The 27,002-nt window shown below is 53.7% G+C and overlaps 7 protein-coding genes across 7 annotated transcripts; 3 read left to right on the forward strand and 4 right to left on the reverse strand.

Annotated features, from left to right (window-relative positions):
• Positions 1 to 729: 729 nt before the first annotated feature.
• On the forward strand, positions 730 to 2,142 carry CCMA1212_008941 (Protein rds1; the record flags this gene model as incomplete). The annotated part of the gene is made up of 1 exon (XM_073706043.1): positions 730 to 2,142. One exon carries the CDS (start codon positions 730 to 732, stop codon positions 2,140 to 2,142), a length of 1,413 nt encoding a protein of 470 aa, XP_073555395.1.
• Positions 2,143 to 9,353: 7,211 nt separating this feature from the next.
• On the reverse strand, positions 9,354 to 9,731 carry CCMA1212_008942 (uncharacterized protein; the record flags this gene model as incomplete). The annotated part of the gene is made up of 2 exons (XM_073706044.1): positions 9,354 to 9,447; positions 9,535 to 9,731. 2 exons carry the CDS (start codon positions 9,729 to 9,731, stop codon positions 9,354 to 9,356), a joined length of 291 nt encoding a protein of 96 aa, XP_073555398.1.
• A 277-nt stretch (positions 9,732 to 10,008) lies between these two features.
• On the forward strand, positions 10,009 to 14,169 carry CCMA1212_008943 (uncharacterized protein; the record flags this gene model as incomplete). Its single annotated transcript, XM_073706045.1, has 6 exons — positions 10,009 to 10,242; positions 10,355 to 10,460; positions 10,536 to 10,992; positions 11,356 to 11,533; positions 11,967 to 12,813; positions 12,884 to 14,169. The coding sequence occupies 6 exons, from the start codon at positions 10,009 to 10,011 to the stop codon at positions 14,167 to 14,169; spliced, it is 3,108 nt and encodes a 1,035-aa protein (XP_073555397.1).
• A 1,867-nt stretch (positions 14,170 to 16,036) lies between these two features.
• CCMA1212_008944 (uncharacterized protein) lies at positions 16,037 to 17,153 on the reverse strand (the record flags this gene model as incomplete). The annotated part of the gene is made up of 3 exons (XM_073706046.1): positions 16,037 to 16,404; positions 16,468 to 16,624; positions 17,067 to 17,153. 3 exons carry the CDS (start codon positions 17,151 to 17,153, stop codon positions 16,037 to 16,039), a joined length of 612 nt encoding a protein of 203 aa, XP_073555400.1.
• Positions 17,154 to 17,688: 535 nt separating this feature from the next.
• Positions 17,689 to 18,683, reverse strand: CCMA1212_008945 (uncharacterized protein; the record flags this gene model as incomplete). Its single annotated transcript, XM_073706047.1, has 3 exons — positions 17,689 to 18,166; positions 18,431 to 18,584; positions 18,644 to 18,683. The coding sequence occupies 3 exons, from the start codon at positions 18,681 to 18,683 to the stop codon at positions 17,689 to 17,691; spliced, it is 672 nt and encodes a 223-aa protein (XP_073555399.1).
• A 1,268-nt stretch (positions 18,684 to 19,951) lies between these two features.
• CCMA1212_008946 (uncharacterized protein) lies at positions 19,952 to 22,710 on the reverse strand (the record flags this gene model as incomplete). Its single annotated transcript, XM_073706048.1, has 2 exons — positions 19,952 to 20,567; positions 20,627 to 22,710. 2 exons carry the CDS (start codon positions 22,708 to 22,710, stop codon positions 19,952 to 19,954), a joined length of 2,700 nt encoding a protein of 899 aa, XP_073555402.1.
• A 1,393-nt stretch (positions 22,711 to 24,103) lies between these two features.
• On the forward strand, positions 24,104 to 24,316 carry CCMA1212_008947 (uncharacterized protein; the record flags this gene model as incomplete). The annotated part of the gene is made up of 1 exon (XM_073706049.1): positions 24,104 to 24,316. One exon carries the CDS (start codon positions 24,104 to 24,106, stop codon positions 24,314 to 24,316), a length of 213 nt encoding a protein of 70 aa, XP_073555401.1.
• Between the last annotated feature and the right edge of the window lie 2,686 nt (positions 24,317 to 27,002).

The raw sequence follows: 27,002 nt of genomic DNA on the forward strand, positions 1-27,002 counted from the left end.
CCCCAACTCCTTGTACGCGTTGATGGCAAACTGCACTGCCCTGCCATGCGTCAGCCTTGGCCAGAATGATGATGGAACTCTGACTGGACATGGGAATCCGCAGCCATGTCAAAATGCAATCACCACTTACCATGTCTTACACAGCAAATCCAAAGTATAGGGATCATAGATTCCCAGAGTCAGCGCACCGCTAACCGGCGAGACAGATACATCGACGTGCCACGGCAGGACGGCCCGTACCATGACGACAGCAATCTTTAGCTCCTCTCTTCCGCCTTTGAAGGGTCAGGTAAATGCTTCCCGTGCCAGAAGTAGCACACAGGGATACTGACGTGCCGCGAGATAAACTTTGATCCGCGCCACATCCCGACACGCCAGAGGCATCTCCATACCACGAATTCCGATGACGACGCCATTCTTTGCCATGCTGTAATGGCGCCGCCACCTCGGGTTTCTACTCCGGCACTCAGCTGTTGGACACGTCATGTCATGATTTGAGCTGCTGGATGTGGTGAGCTGAGTTGCGAATGATGGGACACTCCCGCGTTTCCACATGAGTGAGCTGGGATATGGCGGCGGGTGTATCGGCACGTCCAAGAGGTGGATGTGAGAGGCTCAGAGGGGCATTATAAGAGCTGGCATATCCGTGTCTGCTTACAATTCTTACTCTCTCTGGACAACGCCTCAGTACGCCTCGCATCGGCTGTGACCTACTGAGTGAAGGGAATCATGATCGGAAAGATGCGGCTGCAAAACGCAGGGCTTCTCGCCCTCTCAAACGTGGTGCTCGTACAGGCGGTGCCCAGATTATACACGCCGACGACTACCTTTTCCGAAGCCGAAACAGTGACTCCAGCAGTGGTGCCTCAGACCAATGTCACTTCTCACGGACCTTTCACGGGACCGCCCGCCACGACCACGGGGGCTCTTTCAACTACCGTTACAGCCTCTTCCATCCCAGCCCTGCCTCCGGCTCCGAACTCATTCAACTACACGGCTGATGGCAAGCTTCACGCCCCCCAGCCTGCACCGTTCACTCCCAACGGCGGTATTGGAACCAATGGCTCGGCTCCAGTGTACCGCGTTCAAAGCGACTTCGACTACCAATCACTGGCCTTGGCTCTTTACCAGGAATGGATCGAGCTCGACTTGTTTCATTGGGGTCTGCGGAACTTTTCTGTTGCCCAGTGGGAGGCCAACGGTATCAATGCTGAGGAGAGGTTCCTCATTGAGTACATGGCCGATCAAGAAATTGGGCATGCCACCGTCATTTCCAACATGCTTGGCCCGCAGGCACCGAAGCAGTGTACTTACAACTACCCGGTGTCCAATGTCCGAGAATTCATCGACTTCAATCAGAAGCTCACGCGTTGGGGAGAGGCGGGTGTGTATGGCTTCCTGCCGCACCTGAACTCGGGACCGGCTGCTCAGTTGCTGCTTCAGAGCATCACGATTGAGGCTCGTCAGCAGCTCATTTTCCGCCAGTTTGGCGGGCAGTTCCCCATGCCGGAGTGGCATACTGTGGGAATTCCCCAGAGCTGGGCGTGGACTCTTCTGGCACCGTACATTTCAAGCTGCCCCTTTAACCAGACTCGACTGGTGTGGCAAAACTTCCCCGCGCTGCACATCCTCAACCAACCCAATCCTGCTCGCATCAATGGCTCTGCTGCCTTCAACGAGACAACTGGCGGCTGGGCCAATACCCTTTCCACCCAGAACATTTCTCGCTCCGAGCTCTGCTTGCACGCCAAGAACAAGACGCTGGACTGCGCGCCGGCCATTTCTCAGAACCGCAGCATCCCCCTCTCGTATCCAGGCCGCCAGGTGTTCTTGAAGTGGGACAACCCTGGACAACTAGTCGGACCAAACAACAGCTACGTGACTTCGACGACGGTTAGACAGCCCAGGTTCGCCGCCTGGGTATCGCAGCTCAATGTCACGTACTCTCCGCTTCTCAACGTCAGTCTACGGGATAATACGGCTTTTACGTTCCAGCCCAATGCATCGACGTGGGATCATGACCCGGCTATCAATGGCACCATGTTCCTTGCGCTCACGGATACGAACCTCACTGTTACGCCATACAACTTGACCATGCTTAACCCGCATGTTGCGGCTTTGGCCGTGTATCAGGCTGGTTGAGCGTTGCTACGCAAGTTGTTGGGGCTGGGCTGTATGTACATGTATTAATAGCCTGGTGAAACTTTCAACAATATTAATCTGGAGATTTCTGGTAACCGCCAGTTCTATCATTTATGCTTCGGACAGCCGAAACCTGGATTGATGTCTAGATCTGGGGGAGTCAAGCGATGCCATCTTTTGAAGGAGTCTGCCTTCCATCAATCAGTGAATTAGCAATTACCATACTAGTACTGAACTTGTCAACAACATCTCGTAGGATACTAGAGATGCCCTCTCCAATCACTCATCTCTCCGCGTCGGCTCAAGTAGCCACAGTTCCTCCCGCCTTGCCAGTTGCCGTGGTACAGCACACGGGCACCAAGTAACGGAGTTTAGACTACTCACCAAAGGACGAATGATCACGATCCCGGTATTACTTACTATCCTCGTTCATGCTGCGGAACCCGGCAACAAATACCATCGCGTTTGCCCCCCTGATGATCCTGCCGGTTCTAGCCCTTGGGACTCGCGACGGAGCTGTTGGGTGTCACATATTCGTGCCTTGTTCTAGCGAAAAATATCAAGGTCGACTCATCGATACTGGCGTTTATTCGGGAATCTCTTTGCTACTTTGTACGAATGGTGTTGAGGGAAAACATAAGGAGGGATGACTCGGGCTATCATGCGGATCAATTGTCTGTAGAGGACCACTACACGAGGCGTGGGTCGGACAGCGCTTACAGACATGATACGTATCGAGCCACTTATATACATCGCAGGTGAGTAACCCCTTTGTCCACGATCACGCAGTGAATGGAGACAGAGTATTGCCAACTGCCCGGGTCGAAGGAGATCCTAGTGTCAGGGGTAGATAGACATGTTGTCAGCAACTGGTTCATTTATCCCCATCATCAAGTCAGAACATGGCTGTATCCTATTAGATACCTTCTTTTCCATCCGAGCTTCAGCAGAGACTGTCGATGTGGGACAGATAGACAGCATGGAAAGTGCGTGTGTCACCTGGTTCCGCGGCTTCGCTGTGCCGAACCCTCCTTGATGTCAACTTCAATATTGTCACCTTATTGTATGTCAACTTCAATGTTTTCTTCTCCTTGTTGATGACTGTTGCTCTTACTGAGTTACGCGAATTCTCTGGACCAGGGGCATTGTCGCAGTTGGAGCGGCACTATGCACTCGATAGTATTCCTAGATATAAGGAAATCAGGATAGACACTTGGACGTGCCATGCCTGTCATCAGTTTGTGGATAGAACGGGCATCCAGAGAAACAGATCTGAATACTCAACCTTCAAAATTGTTGGACATCGGACCTCAACGCCTTCACCGCGACCGTACAATCAGCCATCCATACACCGTCAAAAGCGCCTCCGCCGACACCCCTCATCCATCCTTAAAAGTGCATACCACGGTTCTCGTCAAAGGTCATCAGGCTCACAGACTTTTCCGATTATGTACAGTCTCTCGAAACGACTAGGTCATCAGTCCCGTCCTGTCAGCTAGCACAAACGCCAACTGGGCGCAAGGCAGCGTCATGGATCCAGCAACTCACACAGTGACAGGCGCGGATAGGGTCGTTCTAATGCCGTTCTAGAATCTCCATGGGAAAGGAGGGACCTGGGAGTATAACCATGAAGAGGCGTTTACTGTCGTTGCAAATACCTCGTATGGGCATCAGCAGACCTGGGTCATGATGAGGGGTATGGCATGGCTCACTTGTTGGTTGAGATGTCGAGTGATGCGGCGATGATGGAGAGTGCTCTTTCTATAACCAAGACTTGACGGGAATTGCCTGACGTGGGAGAGTTCACAAGATGGATAATGGGATCTTATGGTGGTTGGAGGATATTCAGGGGGTGGTCCAGATTGTGATAGAGTTTACGCAGCCAGTTAACTGTTTGGTAATACGATTCGAATTCTGTAAATTGATAAGTTCAGCCTTAACGCCTCACACTCGTAAAGACAAGGAAGAAGAGCGCCTTCTGATTCCAAAGCACCTGGAGTACATCGTCAGTCCCCTGATCTCTCACACATTTAAGCCATAGAACGGCAAACAGAGCCTCAAACACTGAAGACTACACCATGATAATCATGATACAAAGGACATCTCGTTTCTTCCCAAGAAAGAAGTACATCAATGGAATTCCATATATCCATATTGATGAACTGCGTTTAACCGCCTTTTCCCAAAGACCTGCTGGCGTTACGTCGGGAATCTTCCTGTGATGTTACATGTATGTAGCCTGTAGGCGCTGAAATTAAAGGACCAAAGATATGGTTTTCTTGCTGGAACTTGTTCCATTATGTACTTTGTCGGGCGTTGGGCAGAAACCTTTCCAGACCGAAGTCTCGGGGGTTGCCTCTATCTCCAGTCGCATCACTGGCATTCGGCCCTCGCTCAAGTCTCCTGGAAATGAATCGATTGACATGCATATTTTCGTCACCTCTCAAACTTTTATACCAGAAGTATTAGTGGCTTCGTTTCCTTTCCATTTAGCGAGGAAGAGATGTCACCTCTTCACTCGACATCCATGTACATGTCTCCAGTAACAAAATGGTGAAGTCTTCATTTGCCCAACGCTTCTGCTAGCAATGGCTTCTCTTAGGGTATTCGATACATCTGTTCTTGGGTAATACATCCATGGATGACCATATATAGATACATAATGGGGACGACAGAGCGAGCTCGTTTCCTTGCGACAGTTGGGCATTGTGGCCTCAGTTTAATATATTGGCAGGTATGCCAAACCAGGTCCACACCACCAACTCAATATCGTCATCGGACCAATCACACATTAGGTAGGCGACTTGCCTGGACCAGAATCAAAAGTATGATGGCTCGCTTCAGTTAAATGACCAGATAGCTTAGTCAGTAAGAAGATGAGAGAAAAGGAAGAGAAAGTTGTATTGCCATCAAGGCTTGTATTGAGAGAGTTGGAGCGTTGAGGCGGGATACAACAGACAAATCTTCCAAGAGCAAAGCATCTCAGCTCCAAGCTGCTACAGCAGGGCAGCTGGACCCCTCCTTTCGAAGAGCAGCCGATCAGTGGTGCTTAATAAAACCGCATCTAAGGCTATGTAGGATGCTGGTAGATCCATCTCTAGGTTCAATCCAGCCTAGCCCGCTCAGCTCTCACTTCTGATGACGAAATGCTCTCGAGAACAGCCTCCTGCGGGTCGAAGAGTCAGAAAAGCGGCCAACAAAAGGCGAGGCGACAAGTCGAGGTTGAACTGCTCCTCTTGCAACCCCGCACGTCCGACCGAAGGCCTCTCGCAACTCACCCTCGTCTGCGGTATCAAAGACCAGACCATGTCTGGAAAGCTTGGCCTCGAGGGAGTGCACAGACTCAGAGGTCGACGTTGCTGTGTTTGTGCCCGTCTATATTCTCAGGCCGTGGAAACGATGGTTGTCATTGTTGTACGAGCAAGCGTACGGGGTTGGTTGCTCCTTGTAGCTCTGCATTGCGAACAGGGCACTGCTGGCAGTAGAAGAGCCATCTGCTGCGCATGAACAAAGGACGAACGTAGTTAGTCTATGCATCACATACGTACGTGCATAGGTAGTCCACTGCGCTCCGAGCTCATATGGGGCAGGCCTGCCTTGCACCAGGGAGCCGATTCTGAGGGGAAAGGGAAAACACGCCTTCCGAGACATGTATCAGAGCTGAATAGAGTTGATATGAGCTCAACTGACGGCCAGATGCGCACGCATGCCTGTGTCGACTCCAGAGATGGCATACGTCGAGCCTGAGACGACGTGCTTGAAGGGACCGGCTAGCGAGCACACTCTCTAGGGCCGTAGAGTCATCAGGAAGATCCAGGCCAGGGTTCCCAGAGCGCCCCTCGTTCCTTCACGTTTTAGCGCGGAGCAGAGTCAATCGTTTGCCATGTAAAGAGCCGAGTCGGGCCTGTATTCGGACCTGGCGTTTGCATATCGAGACCGCCGGAAGAGGCGCTTGGGTTCGAAGCGATCGGGGGCTACCCGCCTCAGCCGCTGGTGCAACGTCCAGATCAAGTCGAGGTTTGTAATTCTGGCAGGCAGCCGCTGCTGTGCGATGAAGCGTGTCAGTTTCTCGATGGATGGAGCGCGAGATCGGGGCCCTCATGTTGTAAGCTTGCGGGCGTGAGCTTTAGTATGACCTGTAATACGAGTTGAGGCGTCTCCGTTTTTGGCGCCCGCAGTGCCGGAGAGCCTGTTGGCTTATGGATGAGTTTGGACCATGAAGGCGAGTCGCACAAGCGGCACATGATATGATGGGTGAAGAAGACAGATAATTTGTGTCCAATAAGAGAGTACGAGATGGGTGGTGATGATGAGGTTCGATCGTGCCTGAGGCTTGAGTAGTTCATCTCATCACTGCCAGGTCGCTCCTGCCATTGTACTACCTTGGTATCTTGACATCGGAAATGGAAGCTACCAAGGCCGCTGTTTCTTGTAAAGCTGAAAGTACCTCGGTTCATGAAACATGAGGAGCCTCTGCAGAATATGGAAGGTACCTACTTTACTAAAGGATTATTCGGCGGTCGGCCTTCAACCTCCACGAGAGACTGTCACTTACAGGCGATCATGGGACTGCCAAGTCTCGCCGAACAGCAAGGCGAAGTCGCGGCACCTTCGAGGCCTCACCGATACTTACGGGGGGCTTGACCGGAGATGGAGCGAGGTGTGCAAGGCTAGTCAATGGACTGGTACTTCGTATTCCAGACGAGATACTAACAATCAGCAGGTCTCATCTCACCGAGGACAGTTGGGGCTTCGACTTTGTCATATCTCAGGTATTACTCCTCTGCTCAGGGTATTATCTGCTTGGAGTAATGATTGAACAATCAATACATCCCTGGGCATGAGGGAGCAGGCGGGGATCCAAGCTGCACGGTCTGGGGCATCTACATGCTGCAGGGCGTGGCTGCAGCTCTGTCGGATGCTGACCTCCGTTTACGAAGCAGACAGGACAACATCGCCACAAGTGCCGTCGCGGCTCCGACTCTGCTACTACTCGTCTCTACGGTAGATCTGCAGAGTCCAATGGTGGTTGACGAGGCTTGTAAGTATGGCGCGCTGTGCATGCGATTACCATTTTGACGTCCAATTGCAGCGTCTCTCGAGCCCCAAGGGCTGCCGGCGTGGCGTTGCAGGTTACGTTGCCAAAGGCACACGAAGAACGAGCGAGGATGCATCTTGTACCGATTCTGTACTGACTGGAAGCCCAACGTGCTCGACTTGGGCCTGAATGCGGCTCCTCGATCCATAACAAGTTGCAAGTACCTGCCTGCAGGCAATTCCATAGGTATAGTGCGACGAGACGCCGGTAATCCATCTGCTTCAATACCCTGCCTGTGCCGTACCAGGCTTCATAAGGCAGCCAAGTACCGGAAACTCGAGGGCAATTCGCCGTGATGCTCCGAATTGACCAATCGCGGTGATGATCGATCCAGCCAGGTACGTGTATCTACAGGTACGCTCAACAGCAGCGTGTCAGTCTCGACAAGGCGCCCACAGCTGCATCAGCATGCAATGAAGACGCACTTGCAGTGCAAACAACTCACTCGTGCAGATGGCATACAGCTGCCACAGCTTCCAACATACATGCTACATGTATGCTACCTACATGTACATGCTCAATAGCAGCAGACCATTGGACACGGCGCTGTTTGTCTCGCCTGTTGCCCAGGATCGCCCAGCACACATCTGCAAGAGGTGATTCTCCGTTGCAGTCTGGCGCAATATATACTTGGGCTGCAAATACAGGCTTGGGGGTAGGTGATGAAATCCATCCATGAAAGTGACGACAAGTCATCCCGAGTCATTACCCATACTGGGCAGGTCTTGCGCTAAAACCATCACAGAAGCTGTCGACTCGGCCAAATCGAAGCGAGCAACCACTAGCAAGCAAGTAGAAAGTGCGACTCATACGGTCAAGGTTGGGCTTCCGGATGCCCCTGAGTCCAGCAGAGAGCCAATGTCAAGTGGCAAAGTCGGACAGCCATACGGAGTACATGTGCTCCGTTCTCTGTGCAAGTGAGTTGCTGCTGGTTGACTTCGTACAACATCATCTGTCGATTCCAACTGCAAGGAGGCAAGCAGCGGAGATCCCTTCATCAGCGTCCTGGGGAACCGGCTTGTTGAAACTCGTCCTAGCATCATACATACCGAGCCCGGACAACAGAACCAAGCTATGCCCACCTCGCTTTGAGCCAGAACACGGCGTCCGCCAAAAGCCTCTCGACTTCTGTCCGCCGCTTATGTATCCGCCTCCAGCCGTCTCGGTCACTAGACGCCTGCCCCTGACCACTAACGACTGGGCGGTTCAGGGCCCAGGGCAGTGCCTCAGCAGCCTCCCAGCCGCTACGAGTTTCCAGGTTCTGTACCTCGTGCCTGCTGTCCATTGATCGAATTTGTGTCCTCCGCCACTTGCCTAAACTGGACTCCAGAAAATCTACGGAGTAACGCCGCTCTGGATGTTTCATCATCTCCTCAAAACTCTACCTCTTAGGATGCTTCAGGCAGGCCTCCCTCTTCCCTCGCCAACTATCCAACTCTCTTCCTCTCTCTCCGCCGCTGTGACCCCTGTATTTGTACTTTTTTGAAGGAAGATCCGAGATAATTGCACCTCACGAACTTTCGGATTTGCTTCCCTTGTACCCATAACCGCTTGTCTTGCTACTCCGGGTTTCGTCCCGACCTTCTTTTCTTACGCATCGGACGTCTTGCGCGCAACGGAGCTGCAGAGCGAAAGGCATCTCAGCGTCAGTCATCGTGTACGGACGATTTCCCTCACTTGTACCGTCTTTCGTGTCCCTTTGAGAACCTTTACCCATTGCGACAAGAGGTACGTATGCCAGCCGGTGCGTGTTTCCATACCATTGATTTCATTCCGCTGGTCGTTTATTTTTCTGGGTTCCCCCGTATGTCGATGATGCTTGTTCAAGGCTGCGGGCACAGGACGTCACATCTACCAACCTCTTCCTTCCACTCATTCCTTATCCTTGTTTCTTTTCCCAGAGGACAATTTTGGCCGAAGCGCGTCAAAGCGAGTGCGCAGGTTCCGGCGGCTCTCTGGCGCCGTCGGCTTCTTTGCTGCTCTCCATGCTCTCTTGACTTGATGGGGGCCGCCGACATTGGATCCTTGGTGCTTTGTACAACCTGGACACTATCGTCGGAATGCGGGTGAGGAGCACGAGCACGAGCACGAGCACGTTCTGCCAGCCAGCCATTCAGCACGAGCAAACGCTGGCCAGGCAGTTGACATTGGCCATGGACGCCTCGCTGCCCTTGGCACCGGCGTTGCGCGCTGCGTCTAGCTTGTGGCTTTGGCTGTAAGCTTTGGCTACCCGATTTTGGGTTTGGTCCTGGCCTCTGCTCTCTGGCTTTGGCCTCGCCTCTCATCACCCTCACCACCGCGAAACCCGAGGCCGAACCAACAGCGGCGTCGCGATGCTGAGCTGGCAGCCGGGCGATGACGACTTGGCCTCCGCGAGTCTCTGATCGTCCTGCAGCACGACGAGTGGGAACCGGACGCTGGACTGAACGCTGGACGCACGCCAGACCAGACCCCTGCCCGGCGCGCTGGCCCCCAGTCCAGCCCAGGCCATCTGGGCATCCACCGGCTCAGGCTCATCCTTGTCCTGGCTGCAACACCGAGCATCTTCTCTCGTCAACTGTCCAATCCCTTGACCCTATCCCACCCCGCCTCCTCCAACGTCGCCGGCTTGTGCCTGGCCCTAACCTCGTCGTCCACAACGACAAGCTGTGCTGACTTTTGCCCGTCTGCTTCATGTCTGCAGTGACATAACAGACCCCGTCTCGAGCGCATCCAATTCGGCCTGTACGAGTCCTGCTGTTCGTCCCTCGTTCTCCGAAGCCCCAACCATGGAGGACATGCGCTTCCGCCCTCAGCAGCCACCGAGGAACGAGCCGACCATCAACCCGCTTGTCTCACCTCCTCGCGGCGCCGCTCTTATCCCTCAGCAACAGCCTGCGAATCATGACATGCGATCCTCCTTGCCTCGCCGCTTCACGACCGACTCGGGGCTCCTGCAGACACTGTCTTCAATCAACTCCCTGGCGTCCCCGTCCCGTGTAGTCGACGCCGACTATAATAACGTGAGTTGCTGGCGTTCGGGCTGGGAATCCCTTGGTCCACCGCTGCTCGCTGCGCCGACCCAGCTTTATTTTGTCTTGTTTACGTGCGACAATGGCTGACTCTCCGGCGCAGGCATTACACAAGGTCCAATTGGTAGGTGGCTCCCTTGCCTCGGAATCGAGGGCTTCCAAGCGCGACAGCTTCCTGTACACGGCCGCTGCCGTCGGATTTGGGCGCGGTAAAAAGCATGACAGGAATCGGAGAGCTGAATTCGCGAGCTCGGCTGACTCTACTCTTTCTGCTCTCCAGATAGAGAAGAAGAAACAAGAATATGAAAGGATCCGAGAACAGAGGCGGCGATTCGAAGTCGAGATGCAAAAACTAGACCAGCAACAGCGACGGGAGGCTCTCGAACTGGCGCAGATGGAAGAAGAGGTGAACAGGTTCGCCGGGCATCAATCCGAGCCGACCACGCCTCCCGAGTATCGAAACACCAATACCAACAACGGCTTTCCTGGCATCTTCTCGCGGCCAAACCGCTACTCGACCTCGAGCCTGACCTCCCCTCCAGACTTGTCCAACCGACCATCTCGCTCTGGATCGCTTTTGACCTCTCCTCCTCCAGGCACGGGTGGTTTTCAGCAGCGATTCGGGTTCGACGACAACCAGATGCCATCACGATCCGTTCCTACCACGCGCCGTAACAGCGACGACGATGACAAGGAAGAGGCTGTTCGCCAAGACCCAAGCAGCCACAGGTCGACCAACTCGTAAGTAGACAGACAAGGAGCCTTGCTCCGATACCCCCATTCCTTCAGTCTTTGCATAATTCGAAGCGCGTAAGGCTTTGGTTTCGGGGTAATGTGGGTTGGAGGCTGTTGCAGCTGGGCCTCCTGCATGAGCTGCGTTGCCGGATGACAGAGTGCAGACACGGGGCAGTTTCTTTCAGGATATGCTACTGCTGCTTAGCATGGGGAATTGTGCCCGTGATGCAGCTCCAGCACCGAGCAGCGCTGCTTGTGTGCGCACACGACTCCTACCGCTCGCTTCCGAACTGTCGCAGTTTTGCCTGCCCATCGACATGCCTTGCGTTGAAGATCTCCTCACATTTGCTGACCACTCCACGACAATAGAAGAACAAACAGATATTCCATGCCCGTTACCCGGACAAGGAACGGATTTTACGACCTGAATCTTGACCAGACCAACACTGCACGCTTTCTGTTCGGCGAAGACGAATCGAATCACCTGTCTGGAGGACACCCACCCGACGACAGCTTCCCCACGCTTGTCCGCCGTGACGATCAGATTGTAAGCCTTGCCTCGCCTTTTGTCTTCTCGTTCCGTTCTTCACTCTTCACGCCTTGGATGCGAAACAAGAGCTGCCTCTTGGCTTGCATGACCCATTTTCTGTGACCTTTCTCTCATGGCGATCTTGGGGGGTGCCGTGATTGGACAACAGCCGCTTGGCAGCTGGCAGCTGGCAGTGCTCCCCTTTTGCCTCGCTTCACCTAGCTAGCACCGACTGGCGTTTGCAGTTCTCTTCTCCAGTTTCCCTTCTTCTTTCTTCTCTTCCTTCTCTTCCTTCTCTTCCTTTTCCTCTCTTCCTCTCCTTTTCCCTACCACCACCCTGTTTTGCATTCTACACCCACCCTCAGTTCGCTTTACCTGCACCTGTAATAATCGCCTGGCTCTCCTTGTCAGCAAATCTCCAACCTTGCTAATCTTCCTATTTCTTCTTTAGCTGTCGGCATCTTCAGCAGCCCTCGACCTTGCTCTGTCACCTTCGCCGAACCCTGAGGCGCGGGCGTCACACAACTGGAGAACCAGCGTGAATCGGCATCGCACGCAGCATAGCATGTCGGCCCTCAACGGACTATCCACCACCCAGACTGGCGATGGCGGCAATCTTGGATCACGTCCAGCCTCTCTTCGCCATTCTCTCGATCATGCGAACGAGGTGTCTGGTGCTCCTCAGGCGATCCACGCGCCGCCCAAGCTCCAGAGTTCCTATTCTGCCAACGACATCCCCACGGTCAAAAACCCTGGAGGAGCCTCGATGATGAACGCCATTGCCAATAACCATGCCCAGCAGCATTTCCATAACCACAATGCGAGCATCGGCCGCATTCCTGCTGGTGCCATGCCAATCAGGCATGCTCGCGAGCTGTCCAACGACAACGGTGTCAACGCCAACCGTGAGCAGGCCGCTGTCTATCCGTCCATCAACTCGGCCCTCCAGGCAAGTGCTGCTCCCTTTGGACCAACCATGACAACTGCGGCTCCTCTTGCAACGCCGCACGCCGCTGCGCCTATGACCTCTCCAGGCAGTTCAGCGTCGGCGTCGAGCTCGCATGTCGCCGGCTTCTACCGCTACACACCTTCGAGCGCTACTTCGTCCTCGTCGTATGGAGGTAATTCGCTCTCCGCCGGGATGCAGCAGCTGAACATCAACGGCGCTGGTAACGGAAGTGCCTACTCCCCCCAGAGTTACTCTCCATACGGCAACGTGCCTTACTCTCCCCCGAGCGGCCAGCACCGCGACAGCCAGGCTCGGGTTATCCAGCATCGCCGACAACTAGACAGTGAAGGTGAGTGCAAGAGCACCAAGGATTCCACCACCCCTTCTCATGCTCACCATACTAACGCCCCTCTTTGTAGCCATGTCTCGGTACCAAAACATGCCGTTGGAGTCTTTCCGTGGCCAAATTTACGAGCTGTGCAAAGACCAACATGGCTGCCGCTATCTCCAGAAGAAGCTGGAGGAACGCGATAGTGATCAAGTTCACATGATTTGGCTCGAGACCAATCAGCATGTCATCGAGCTCATGACGGATCCGTTTGGTAATTATTTGTGCCAAAAGCTCCTCGAGTTCTGCAATGACGACGAAAGAACTGTCTTGATCCAGAACGCGTCTCAAGACATGGTGCGCATCGCTCTCAACCAACACGGAACACGAGCCCTTCAGAAGATGATTGAACAAGTCAGCACTCCTCAGCAAGTGCACCTCATCATCGAAGCCCTTCGCTACCGTGTTGTTCAGCTCATCCAGGATCTCAACGGCAACCATGTCATCCAAAAATGCCTCAACAAGCTTACTGCTTCTGACGCGCAGTTCATCTTTGATGCAGTTGGCGAGAAATGCGTCGAAGTTGGAACTCACAGACACGGCTGCTGTGTGCTGCAGCGTTGCATCGACCACGCCACCGGCGATCAGAAGCTCTGGCTGATCCAATGCATCACCAAGGACGCGCGCATCCTCGTGCAGGATCCCTTTGGCAACTACGTCGTCCAGTACATCATTGACCTCCACGAGCCCACCTTCACCGAGCCCATTGTCGCCTCTTTCGAGGGCTGCATCAGCATGCTCTCTCGCCACAAGTTCAGCTCCAACGTGATCGAAAAGTGCCTACGCTGCGCTCAGCCCCCTTCCAAGGACATGATCGTCTCGGAGATACTCGGGGACATTGAGGGATGCCTCCAAGACTCGTTTGCAAACTACGTCGTCCAGACGGCCCTTGACTTCTCTACTCCCCAGCTGAAGCACCGCCTTGTCGAGGCGATTCGCCCCGTCCTCCCCAAGATTCGCACAACTCCTTATGGACGCCGGATCCAAGCCAAGATTGCCGCCTATGACAATCGCGGAAGTGCTGCCTCGAGCGGACAAGCCACGCCAGCCGACAACACGCAGGGACAGATCCCACTGCGACCGAGCCACAGCCGAGGGCTCTCTGGCACTCCGGTGCTTCCTCCGGTGCTCCCTCCTGTGCTCCCTACGAGCGTCGGCGGCGCCAATGGGCGCCAGCAGGCACCGCCTCCTTTCTCCGGCAACACCACGATGTCGATGCCGCCATCTTCTGCGACCTCTGGTCCGGGTGGCCTCATTCAATCCGCCCAGTACAATCAGGTGGACGACAGTGAAGCACGCTGGAGACCCCCTTACTAATTTTTCTCACTTCAACGGATTGCTTGTATTATGACCGTTTGGCGCCTGCGCTCTTGTACCCCTATTTCTTCCCTTCTCGATTTCGATTTAATTTCTCACGGCCATTCAATGGAATACGACTTCATGCGGCACGGCAATGATGGTTACACTATTTCCATTTCTTTTCACTTTTTCCTAGAGTTCGAGCGCGATAACTTCTCCTGGATCGGCCTACTCAGGGTCTGAGTAACAGCATTGGCGAGAGATTGCGTTGTGTGTAAGATGCGAACAAAAACGAAGCCAGAAAAACAACAAAAAAAATAAAAAGGAAGAAAGAGAGGAAGAAGCATGCGTCGCGATGGGCGTCAGGGATCTCTCCACCTGGAGCTCGAAGCTGCTGTGAGCTGAGAGCCAATCTAGGCGAGCTTCTAGCCCCGGTCACGGCCTATATCTACGCTTGGCTCGTCACCATCATTACGTTGGTCGGCGTCCAATGTATTCTTCACTCTTCTCTTCTGATCTTCGATTCTTCTCTTGTCTTTTGATGCGCTTCATTTCTTCCCTATTTTCCCCATGGTACGCAAGTTCTACGGTCAAGAATGGCCCATTATCACGACAGTCAAGCCATTTACGCACACAGTTCTTGGGATCCTGAAAGCCACTTGGAATCTCGCAAGGACTCCAAGGCAACCTGTATCTGCCAATCTGTCGGAGGAAGGCAGCAATGCAAGATGGATTCATGGAGGTCGCAGATTGAGAAACAGAGAAAGCAAGGCAGAATGGTTGGGGTTTTGGGCGAAATCGAGTGGCAATGTTGCGAATGGGTAAAACTGGGTAGCTGGATATTTCCTGTTTCCTCTTGACTCTTTTTTAAACTCCTTCTGCGTTTCCTCGCCCCTTTCTCCTTCCATTTCGACAAAAACAGCTGCGGGTTGGTGTGCTTGTATGATGTCGAGCGAGGAGGCACACGACTATCCGGAACTTTGGGAGCCACGGATTAAGCTCTCTCGGATGAGGCAGGCGGAACAGCAGCTTTCTGGTCTGGACGGTCTGTGATTTCGGGCTATTGAATGCCCAGACAGGGGGAGGTCTTCCATGATAGGGGATGGGTTCAAGCTTTCTGAACTTGTACTTAGATAAGACTTCTCTTGCTCTTTTCTTTACTTTCTAGTCAACTGATGCTGGATTTGGGCCTGATCTCGACGGTCCCTAGTTTAATTTTGATGTCCAGCGACGTGATTTTCTTTGCGGCACACGCTCTTTTGACATGAGACATAACTCTCTATATGATCACTTGTTCTTCGATGATTTATCTCTACGGACCTTGATGGTGACAATGACACCCCTTCCATTGCGTCCGAATTACATCTGTGACAAGATCATGTGAAGGGACCCAAGTTGGTATACGACTGATGGAAGGGGGCACTGTCACAGAGTACATGGACATTTAGAGAGTTCACAATCGCAATTGCTTTCTACATAAGAGGAAAAAGAGAGAAAAAAAAAGAGAAAAAAAGAAAAGAGATATCATCATCGCAGGTCCGATGTGTATCATCGGAAAAAAGTGTTCATGCCATTTCCATTTTGTGTAAAAGCTACCAAAGAAGCATCCCTTGGCCCATTTTCAACTCCCAGCTTTCCGTCCTTTGTTCGTTCTTCCATGTTGATCGTGCCGACTTCTCTTCTTCTGCACACATGACTATTCCGGATGATAAAAGGAACAGCATGCTGCAGAATATCGAAAAAGAAGGAGAAGAAGAAGAAGAAGAAGTAAAGATCCCATTCCCCCACGGAAGCACTCGCAGGAGAATCCGCAGAACGCCGCCGCGCAACGCCTCCGGCCGAGCAGCAGCAGGCGTCAGCGCATCCGCATCGCAGCGGAACGCGCTTACCTGTAGCGCCACAGGGACAGGGTGTTGTGTCTCTTCCAGGTCTTTCTGCGGCCGGCGGTGGTCTTGTTGTAGCGGTGGCCCTTGTTGAGGCCGCGGGAGCGCTTGCCGGTGGCGGTGAGGCCGCGGGACTCGCGGTGCTTGTGGACGGGGTTGACGATCCAGTTGATGCGGGGGTCGATGCGGATGGCCTTGTGGCTGGGGTCGACAAGGATGACCTCGAAGTACTTGTAGGTGGAGTCCTGGTTGACCCAGTACGAGTTGAGGACGCGCAGGTTGGAGCAGCGGCGGCCGACACGCTCCTCGGCGGTGGCCTTGAGGGAGCGCTGGTACTTGAGCTGGTTGATACCCTGGTTGGTGGGCTTGCCTGTTGATCACGATCTCGTCAGTATTCTGAACAAAGAGCAACGAAGATAGGAGGAAAACGTACCATAGGTGGCACCCTTAGGGGCAGGGCGCTTGCGGCCACCACGGCGGACACGCACGCGGTAGATAACGTAGCCCTGCTTGGCCTTGTAGCCGAGGCGGCGAGCCTTGTCGGGGCGCGAAGGGCGGGAGGCGCGGTGGATAACGTTCAGTTGACGGTACTATATTGATGCACTCTCAGCATATGTTCAACGAGTGTATAGCAAAGACGAGGGGGGGAAACGGGTAGGGAGTGTAGATATGTCGGCAGCAGGCAGTGAGAAGAAAGCTCTCGTCTCGTTTTCCCTTCTTCTTCGTCTCTCTTTTTGTCGTTTCATTGCCGTTTGACCGGCAAACGAAACAATCGTGCAAAAATTTTCAGTTTCCCATAAATTTTTGCACACGCAATCCATCGTAAAGACGGAGGCCCGACAAGAGGAAAGAGAGTAAAGAGAGAAGAAGAGAATCTCCAAGACTTCGAGTGTTTTCTTTCCCGAAACCCGCCTCGGCACCTCAATCCCAGTCCCAGCCCAACCCCCTCGTCCACAGAGAACGTTTTTTTTCTTTGTGTATGTTCGTCTCGCAGGATTTGTGCGGCTATTCGGAGTGGTGGTGGCAACGTACTTCCCAGCAGCGCACACGCAGAAGGAAGCGGACCAGGTCGGACTGCTTCTTCTTCTGGAGCTCTTCGACATACTTGAGGGCACCCATTTTGGCTGTTGCGGCGGCGGCGACGACGACGAGGCCAAATGTTAGCTTTTGCGTGCTCGCTGCCTTCTCAATGGCAGATGAGAAGAATAGAATGAATGGAATTGGTAGTTGCTGTAGGCATAGGAAGGGAGAGGACGTACCGGCTTGAGGTCAGATATTTTCCTGCCGAGGGTTCGTTGAAGGTGGTTGATCGAGAGGGATGTCGAAATTTCGGAGGAAGCTGCAAAACCGAAAAGCGACTCGTGAAAATTCCAAGGGCCCGTTTGTGGGTTAAGCGATGCGCTAGACCCCTTACGGCGCTAGCGGGATAGGACTTGCCCCTCAGAGCCCTCGTGTGCGATTTCGACAATGGGAAAGGCGTTGGTGGAGAAGCACGCTGAGTCAGCACGGTGAGCTCTCAGGTTCACCGCAGATGACCCGCAAGGTGAAAGCTCAAAGTTGGAGGGTTTGCAGTTATCTTGAGCTACGATCGATTCCTGCTGGAGCAATTACTGCAGGTAAAATCGGGGTACATTGACATTGATATAAATCTGGATCATGACAGGAGCTTGGTGATTCCCGCAAAAGCCCGGACAGTTTCTCGTGCCGTCGATCCCCAAGTATCCTCGGCTGCTGGCATGCCACCTTCTAACCACCTCCAAGCGGCCTGCTCGACCTCACTGCCGGAGCCTGCCGATGCACGCGAAAGACTTGCATACTCCCCGGCAATCACAATGCTATTCAGCATTTGTATAGCAACCTCCATTGCTTTTTTGTCCACCTTTGCCACATCTTCTGCATCCTGAACCCACTGCTGGCCCTCAGTGGGCTTTTTGGTATTGATGGAGCTTTTGTTGATAGTGTCGAATTCGTCCATCAACTCTTGCAAGTGCTTTATACGTCCGCGTGCACTCTCATATACCAGACACCGAGTATCTTGTTGGTTGGATTCAAGATCGCCACCATCTTTGAGAATCGTATCGACCTTGGAACTGAAGAGACTGCCTCTAGCAGTGCTAGATCCCATCTGTGGCCTGCAACATGATCCACCATTAGCACCTAAGAACACGCAAGGCAACGACACCAAAGACGTATGAAGAAGGAAGAATCACCCAGAGTCACCCGATCGACCCTCTAGCATAAGGAGCAGACTGTCTGCTTGTTTTCTAATCTCCCTTTTGGCTCCGGCAGCAGACGGCTTTGTCTGCTTCCTTCCACTTGTACTCGAGCCACTACTCCAAAGCAATCGTTAGAATCAGCACAATTTGACACACATAATATCCCAAGTACGTTCTTACTTGACACCTGCCCGCCCTTTCTTCGAAGCCCCAGCCTCGCTTTTTGACGACTCTCCTGGGGCAGCTTTGGGTTTCCTCTTGGTCGTCCGAGCGGTCTTGTTCGCTGGCTTGGCGACTTGTTCAGCACCTGTTTCCTCTAGGCATAAAGCGTCAACTATCTTGGGCAGTTCAACGCACAATATCGCTTCCCATAATGGCATGCGAGCAACTTACCCTCCTCTGACGTCTTTCTTTTGCGGGTTCGCGCTGGCATGTTGAAACCCGAACAGTAGATCCTATTAAAGGAAAGGAAGGGGAAATTCTGTTCAACGTGCGTCGTGTAGAGATGCTGCAGGATAATGAAATAGTATTTCATGGCAAAGGAGAAGAAGAAACTTCGGCAGCGAGATTGAAATCTCACGAGCCATTGAGGTAGCGAGCCTGCGTCGTGCCTTCCTCCGGTCGAAGAGTTGCCCAGCAGACAGCATGACGACATGAGTAAGTACCCTGTATCGTCAACGCAATGTACCTATCTAATTCTCAATTGAAACCAGCACCGAGGCAAATAATCTCGCTGGCGCTTTTGAGACTACGTTTTGCAAGAAGAGATTATATCTATGTCTGCATAAAAATGGATGGTTATATCATGCGCACCGAGCGCCTTCTCAATGCTTCCGTGCATCGATACAACTTCTGCCGCTAGGCGGTCAACGAAAGCTTCAAGGCCTCCGAGGCAATACATTCCGACCTTCACACCACATCAGGACACTGACAATCATGGATTTAGAGAGGAAAGAAAGCAATAAATTTGTCGAAATGAAAATTCCCACAGAAACAAGCAAACACTAATGCATTTCGGATTCTGTAAAGTAAAAAACCTAGCAGCGGAAGAAGGATGCTGCTATTCGTCGAGAGAGAGCGATAAAAGATCAGGCGTTAAAAAAAAGATGGAAAGATAAATCACATAAGGTTTTCTTGTTGTACATATTAGCCATACCCAAACTGAATCCCCTTCTTGAATGGTGTATTAGTTACAAGCATGCATACGTAGAAAACTTCTCAGTCTCTGTCTATATTTCTTAGCCAAAGGGAAAGCGAAAGCAAAACCATACCCGTTTCTCCATTTCCTTCGATCTCGCATGTCCAGTAACCAACCCTGTTATCCGTATCAGAGTCAAAGAGGGTTAATATGTGTATATATGTAGTATATAACAGAAAAGGATGATGTTCAAAGAGTTAACGACAGTCGCGGGAGGAGCCTCGCAGAGAATGCTCCTCTACTCAATCCCAACTTGCTCCCGCCCGTGTGATGTACACGTTGAGCGCCGCCGTTGCCAGAGTAGAAAAAAAAAAGACTTGATGAACAGGCCAGAGGCGTTGCGAAAAGAAATGTTTTGTCTTCTTTTGTTCTTTCATTATCGTCCAATATCCTTTAAGAGTGTAGCAATCGGCGCGCGACAACAGAAATTAAACAAAAAAAGAAGAACGAGTGTTGTAGTCTAATCATGCGATGGAAATCGTCCAAGTTATGCCGTCATATGTTTAATGAGTGTTGAGGGAGAGGCCCTGGAAAGAGGCCGTCCAGTCGTTGGGAGGAGACATGGCAGTCACGCCTTGAGAGTGAGGCCCGGGAGATGGCATGGTTTGGGAGGTCGGAAATCGTTGGCGGATCGATTGCAGATCGCCCGACTGGGGGAACCCAGTCCCAGCAAAGGGATCAACGCCCTGGTTCATGCCCAAGGTATATCCGCCATTCATCCGTGCATTTCCAAAGGCACCGGCAGTTCCATACGCGTAGTTGGAGGGCGGAAATCCGGTGGCCTGAGGCCCCTGTCGATCCGCAGCCATCTGCGGCTGGTTATAGCCGGCTCGCATTCCTCGAACCTGGGCGGCACCGGCAAAGGCCTGCGACTGCTGTTCTTGCTGCGAGGTCTGATTCTGGCGGCGCTCGTTCGCATTGGCACCGCGACCGACGCCAACGGCGCCTGGTCCAACCCCACTGGGTGCCTGGATCCCCAGAGTAGGGCTCGCAAAGGAAGCTGGGTTGATAGCAGACATCCAGATGCGCGTTTTGTAGATCTTGAAGAGGTCGGTGACAAGGGAGTTGAAGTTAATGTAGGAGTCGGCGAAGTAGTAAAAGGTCAACTTCTTCCAGTCCCTAGAGATTGTGTCAGTCTATTTGCGATACCTCGCCGTTAAACACAAGGCAAAACTTACATCTGGAACTCGGCGTCGAGGATTTCCATGTTAAGGCCATGCTCCTTGACCTTTTGCATGCACACTCGCTTCGCCTTGGCCTCCTGGCCTTCCTTATCCCTGAGGGAGTGGATTTCGTGATTCTGAGCAAGTCGCTTGATGAGCTTTGGTCGAAGCTCGCCAGCGCTTGGCTCTTGCATGTGGTGTTGATTCGGTGGTCCCATTCCGCCAATCGCGCTACCTTGAAGGCCATTGGACGAAGCCAGGAGACCGGCCCCCGAGCCTTCTTGGGCGGCCGCGGCGTTTTGAGAATACATCATCAGCCACTTGTACTGCTCCTCTGCATAGTGCTCCTTGAGCTCCTTGGCTGTCTGCCAGTCGACGTTGTCGCGTGCGACGGTGCCCAGGTCGGTGCCCCGATCTGCCTCTACAATGACCAAGTCACCAGGCTTGACAGTAAGCCCAGTTCCCTCTTGGATGTAGAAGACATCTGCCCTGGCGCACTTGAAAAGGACGACATGCAAGAGCTGATTGTGTCTCGGCTGGCCCACGCTGTACACGTTACGATGGGGCGACGGAGGCCGATTGAACTGGTTGTGCATGCCATACTGGGACATGTAAGGATTGCCAAAGGCAGATGGAATAGAGCCCGCCATGTTGCCACCTCCGGAAAAAAAGTTGGCTGCACGAATTCTGTCAGTGACGGCGCGATACCGCCTAGTTGCTTCGGCTTGGAACTTACCGTTATTTGCACCTCCAAAGGCGGCGTTGTCCGAATAATTCGCCGGGTAGCCTTGATTGAGCTGGTTGTCAGGGTTGGGGGCCTCCAACGTGGCGACAGAATCGGCAATGGAGCTGATGGAGCCCTGTCGGGTGGGCATGTTGGCAAAGGAGTGTCGCCTGCTCTGAGAAAAATCGTTGGCAAAATAGCTGGGAGAGCTGGACCAGAGAGCCTTCTTCAGGGTGGGCACCCCCTTCTGCCCGTCATAACCCATGGGGTTGCGATATGGGCCTGTCGTGCCAAACTCGCTCATTCGCCTCTCGGTCGCCCGTCTGGCTATGGCTTCACCGTCATTTGACTCGTCAAGCTCGTCGATGGCATAGTCCTCCTCGGGAACAAACTCTCGAAGAGGATATCCGTTGCCATGGTAAGATCCAGGAGCACCTCGCTGGCGAATCCGGGTGCCATACTGATGCTGCTGCTGTTGTTGCTGCCTGAGCATGGCATTCTCTCGTGCAAGCATCTCGATCGTCTTGGACTCGGCGCTCTGGTGGAACGAGCCCTGAAGCGACTCTGACGACTCCTCATCGTCGTCATCCTCCACCTCCTTGACCTTTCCTAGCATGGTCCCGTCACTGGCCATCTCACTGAGCATGCTAGGCCGAGAGGGTCGGTGCTGGAGCGTAGGATAGCGGGCCCGGCCGAGGACCGTGGAAGAGCTCATTCCAGAGCCCGGTGACGTCTCAGGATCCAGCTGTCCAGCGGAATACGACTGCGATCGGTAGGTCTTTGGAGTGGGATGGAGCGGGATGGGGAAGGGAATCTGCGAGTTGGTGCCCGGCTCTCGGGTGGCGGAGGTAGTCGGAGTAAGACCAGAAGGATCCGGGCCAAAGAAGGAGTTGTTTCCAGCTCCCGGAGGCACCGTCGAGGTAGGAGATGGGAGAACTTCGCTGAGTCTCGCTGGGGGGTCTTTGCGATCGTTATTCCAGATGCCAGTCCCCCATGGGAAGTTCGACCCTGGGCCGCGACCCATGACTGAAGTAGTCGAATGAGATCCCCAAGCTCCCGCCCCCGTTTCGATGGAAGGGGTGCTGGGGTGGGATGTGGTGGGAGACATGGAGTTGCTCGCAAAAGATCCCTTTCGAGGTCGGCTGACGGGCGCAGATGTATCGTTCAGCCAAGAGGCCCGACGAACAGGCTTCACGGGCTGTGCAAGGGATTGGGAGGCTTCGTGCCGATGGTCGCCTTCGTCTTCGGAGCTTGCGAGCGCTTCGGAATCCGGAGTCGATGTCCTGGCGTTCACCTTCTCCAGTAACAGGGACTGGTTGGATGGCGCCTGGTTCAGCCTCGCCGACGAGCCGTTCTTGACTGCGTTTGAACTCATGGTCGGTCTGGTCGAAAGTCGGGTCTAGAGGTGATTTCGTGTATTTCGGGCTTTCCGCGTGCGTGACTCTTCCCCAAGCAGTGAAGAGTTCGAGATATTGATACAGAGGAGAGATGTCGGAATGCCCTGTCGGTGATGTAGGACGAAGAGAAGATTCAGGGTATCAGGCGGAGTGGTCCAGCACGTGAAGTTTTCTGGGCAGCGGTGCCAGCTGGTAGAGTGTAGATGCGAGAAGGTGGTCGGAAGTATTTGAAATTTATAGAACGGATATAACTCTCGAAGAAGAAATTCGAATAGAAGGAAGGAAAACTGCCAGCTTGTTAGCGCATCAGTCCAGAACACGATAAGCCCAATGCGTGCAGGTATGGCGAGATGTCTCGAACGACGACAGCACCGAATCTCGGCAAGTGATGTAATTCGAGCAGCCGGCTGATGCAGAAACAGGGGCGCAACGATGAGCTTGTCCGCCTCGGCGAAGGCTCCAATCTGATCGACGAGGCCCTTTGCCGCCGCTTCGGTTGCCGCAAGTGCGTAGAGTTGCGGGGGGGAGAGAGACAGGAGAGAAGGCGTCGGGACTGGTACGATGCCAACTGAGGCCCAAGGAGCATCTCACTTACCAGTCACAAAGTCAGGTACGGTCTATGTGGGGAATCAAATGGAAAAAGAAAGCTCTATACGAGGAGAGAGTGAGGAAATAGATGGCCAGGTCGCGACAAGCCGATAAAGGATTTTTGGTGGCGAATCGCAAAAGATGTGCCGGGTGTCGATGGTGTCGCGGCAGATGGTGGTGGTTCGGGTTGGGTGCGGCAGTGACAGAAGTTGGGCGGCCGGTGGAAATTAGAAGAGCGCTGAAGTAGACGATTCGAACCGGGACGGGAGAGACGAGATCCGAGGGTATAGCCACTTCTAAGCCGGCGCGTCTAAACCAGGACCCGAAAGAGAGAGAAGAGAGAAGAGAGAAGATGGCGAGCGTGAGACGGTTTGGGGTAGGGGAGCAGGGATTTGGGCTGTAAGGAGAGGGAAACCAGACGAGATGTGCTCCGTCCTTGCACGCATCCGCAGCCGCTGGGAATGGGCGAGCGATGGGCACACCAAGGAGAGGCAATGGTGTTGCTAGAGCTGGAGAAGCGCCTTGTGCCAGTCGAGGCCCATGATTCTCCTGCTAGAGGCCCCGGGACTCGCCAATCCAAGCGCAGCGAAAGGCTCGACAACGCACGACGCCAGCGCAAAAGCCGTACTTTTTTTTTGGCAGCAGCTTCGGCAAGGCGCTGCAGGCGGGAGAGACGAAGAGGTACAGGGACCGAGGGATCGATCGCGGGACTTCGCTCGGCGGTGCGGGACCTGATGCTGGGGAGAAGTAATGTGAAAAGGAAAAAGTAGAGGTGAGCGGGAGATGGGGAAGAAGAGCGTCGGGACTGCGGCAAGGTTTAAGATCGAGTCACTGGAGCTTCTTCTGAGGGCGTCGCGGTTTTCCTATGGCAGGTGGGGGAAAGGTCGAGAGGTTCGCGACGAAGTTGGAAGAAGGCCGGCGCAAGCGTCGACGTTTTCAACCGGCGGAGAGACGAGCGAGAGGCTCCAGGGCAGGTCAGTGGCGTGGGCGCTGTAGCTCGATGGGGTCCGGAGTACCCCGAGGTACCCTCTGCAGCAGGTCTCGGGGGAGGGAGGGGCGTCGGAGCAGCACTGGAGCAGCACTGGAGCCGTTGCACAGAGGGGGCCTCTAGCGCTGAGGGGGTCCCCTGGCCGCCAGACGCACGGGGCACGCGGCGCTGGAGGAGGTACGAACCGCCAGGTACCGTCGCAGTTGCGCTGCACGAGGGGAGTTGCGGCAGATGCAGGGAGCCAGGAGGCATTGAGAACGAGATTTGACGGGGGTGGGCAAGCATGGGGCAGGCTGCAGGTTGAATGATCAATGGGACTGCTGAAATGATGCATCTAAAGTCTACTCAATTGTGCAGAATGCTATAATGAGAGTAAATGCTGCTGCAGATTGGTAAGGTGCCAATGAGAGCCGCCAGAGAGAGAGAGCAGACAACAGAGAGCAGAAACAGCCCCTGTTTCAACGGGGTACTTCAGTACGGCCAGGAGTACAAGGCTGTACTCGAGCAAGCTGGCAGATACCTTGCACACAGGACACCAGACAGGCAGTGGCATCCTCCAGCTCTTCTCAGCTGCCTTGCAACGACGGATACCGCTACCGCAAGCTCGAGGTTAAATTCGAAGGCAGACGCTCCAGAAGCCCACGAGATACCTCGCCAGACCGTGTGAAGTGCAGCCAGACTTCCGACTAGGCGATCCGGATAGGCTGGCCGTCGCTGGGAGGGTGGAGATGGGCTCCTCCAAAGAGGGGAAAAGCGGCCATGCAGACTGCAGAAACGTCGTCTCACAATATGGAGAAGCTGGAACGACGGCCCATGATGGCGTCCGCAGAAGGCTTGGAAAGAGGAGACGGCGTCGCGATTATGCTTTTTGCCCATCTGTTGCCGTTTGCTTCAGGGCATCTCTCTTCGTCTCTCACCTTCCTCGCTCTCTTTCCGGCTGTACGTCGGGCCCCTTCTGCTCTCCGCTTCTTCTCTCTCCTTTTGCCAGATCAAGAACATTAAGAGGGCGCTAACACTCCTGGTACGGTACGGAGAGGCAAAGCCAAACATGGAGATGGGAGGCTAACAGGGGGAAAGTGGATGGATGGATGGGTGGTGGGTTCATCATGGGTTGGAGGGCGAGTGCCTCTGGCACAGCACGCTTCAAAGGCACACAGAGACATACAAGCTTGCGCCGCAGTCGGATGATGGCGGGAGGTGGTGCCAGCGGGGTGAGAAACTTGAAGTCAGAGAGAACAAGAGACGCAGCAGAGACCAAACAGAAAATCATCAGATCAGCCATCCAGAACGTTGCCGATGGGGCCAATTGCAGCTGCTGACGCTGAACCAAGTGCCGAAGGGCTTCATGCTTCCTTTTCTTGTCGTCCCCTCGCGGCGATCCGAGCCAAGCGTCAAGTGTCGAGATGACGATGGAGCCTAGGGCGGTCGATGTGGGTTGGACCAGGTGGCGGCCCGAGGTGGCCGTGGAACCGGGCCTGCACAGAGGCTCAAGCTGGATGGGCGCTGCATTGGATTGGAGAGAATAGGGAGATGGGGGAGTTTGCCCCAGGCATTAGTTTGCATCTCACGGTGAGGAGATGGACAGCGGGATGTCGTGCATGTGGTGTGATGCGGCTCCCAGCACTGCCTTGCCCGAAGAGGACGAAGGTTTTGCTCGTTCTCTTCTCTGTGATCTTGGAGCTATTACTGAATTTGTCGATTCAAGTGCCGGGCGAGGTGTCTCTAAGCCGTGCCTTGGGCCTGGTCGCATGCACAAACCGCCGCCGTTCAGTTCTCTTCGCTTGTGAGATTTGTCCTGCATGTCATGTCAATTCTCCTACCATAACCCATCATCTACTTTAGGGCAGGGTCCGGGCAGAACAGGCATCTGAAATGCCGTGCCCCATACAGACTCGTATGGACTTGTTACAAGTCGCTTCGGCTGCCTGCTGCCCGCAATAATCAGTTGCTGCAAAGGTGGAGAGCGCGAGAGCAAACCTGTCCATGTACTACCTAGGATCTCGCACCTCGTATGGATGAAAGGGAAGCAAAGAAAGGGACTAGAAAAAGAGTGAAAGAGGGCCATGGCGACTCGTGTCACGGCATTGATTGAGTGCAAGTCGATTCGCCCCATGGCAGCGAGCACAGGGCCATGTAGATGGACAGTGTTGCAAGATCGACGTTTAACCAGGCGCATGTTCATCCACACTCTTTGCATAGACGTGGCACAGGCACGAGAGCAAAGAGGGGGGCAAAAAGTCCTTCTGCCGAGATTCTCTTTCTCGCCAATTTTCTTCTCCCCTTGGTATTGTCAGCAGTAGGTAGGTATTCATACAGTCCTGACTTGCGACTGAGCACACCGGTATCCCCAAACTGCTTGCTGCAAATGGAGACAAGCAGAGTTACATCTGTCGCAACCCTGAAGCTGCCATCACAAACCAAACCAACCTTTCTTTACCTTGCCTCTTTTCACCACCCAACCTGGCCTGGCCAATTCTGTGCTATACCACTAATTGCTTGCCTTGCGGTCATTGTTTGCTCTTGGACGCGGCCCTGGCTCCAGGAACGGGGACTGGGTTCTTGTTTGCTTCTTTTGGCCTGCAGGGCCAAGACAAGAGCACGACAGGGTACCTACCTTACTTACCCATATAAGCACGGAGCATTTGAAGCACGGAGCAGGTACACATAATATTCCGTGATGGGTTTGGGTGGGAT

This window comes from Trichoderma ghanense (assembly GCF_004382785.1).
Source record: "Trichoderma ghanense strain CCMA-1212 chromosome Unknown scaffold_14, whole genome shotgun sequence".
Lineage (NCBI taxonomy): Eukaryota > Fungi > Ascomycota > Sordariomycetes > Hypocreales > Hypocreaceae > Trichoderma > Trichoderma ghanense.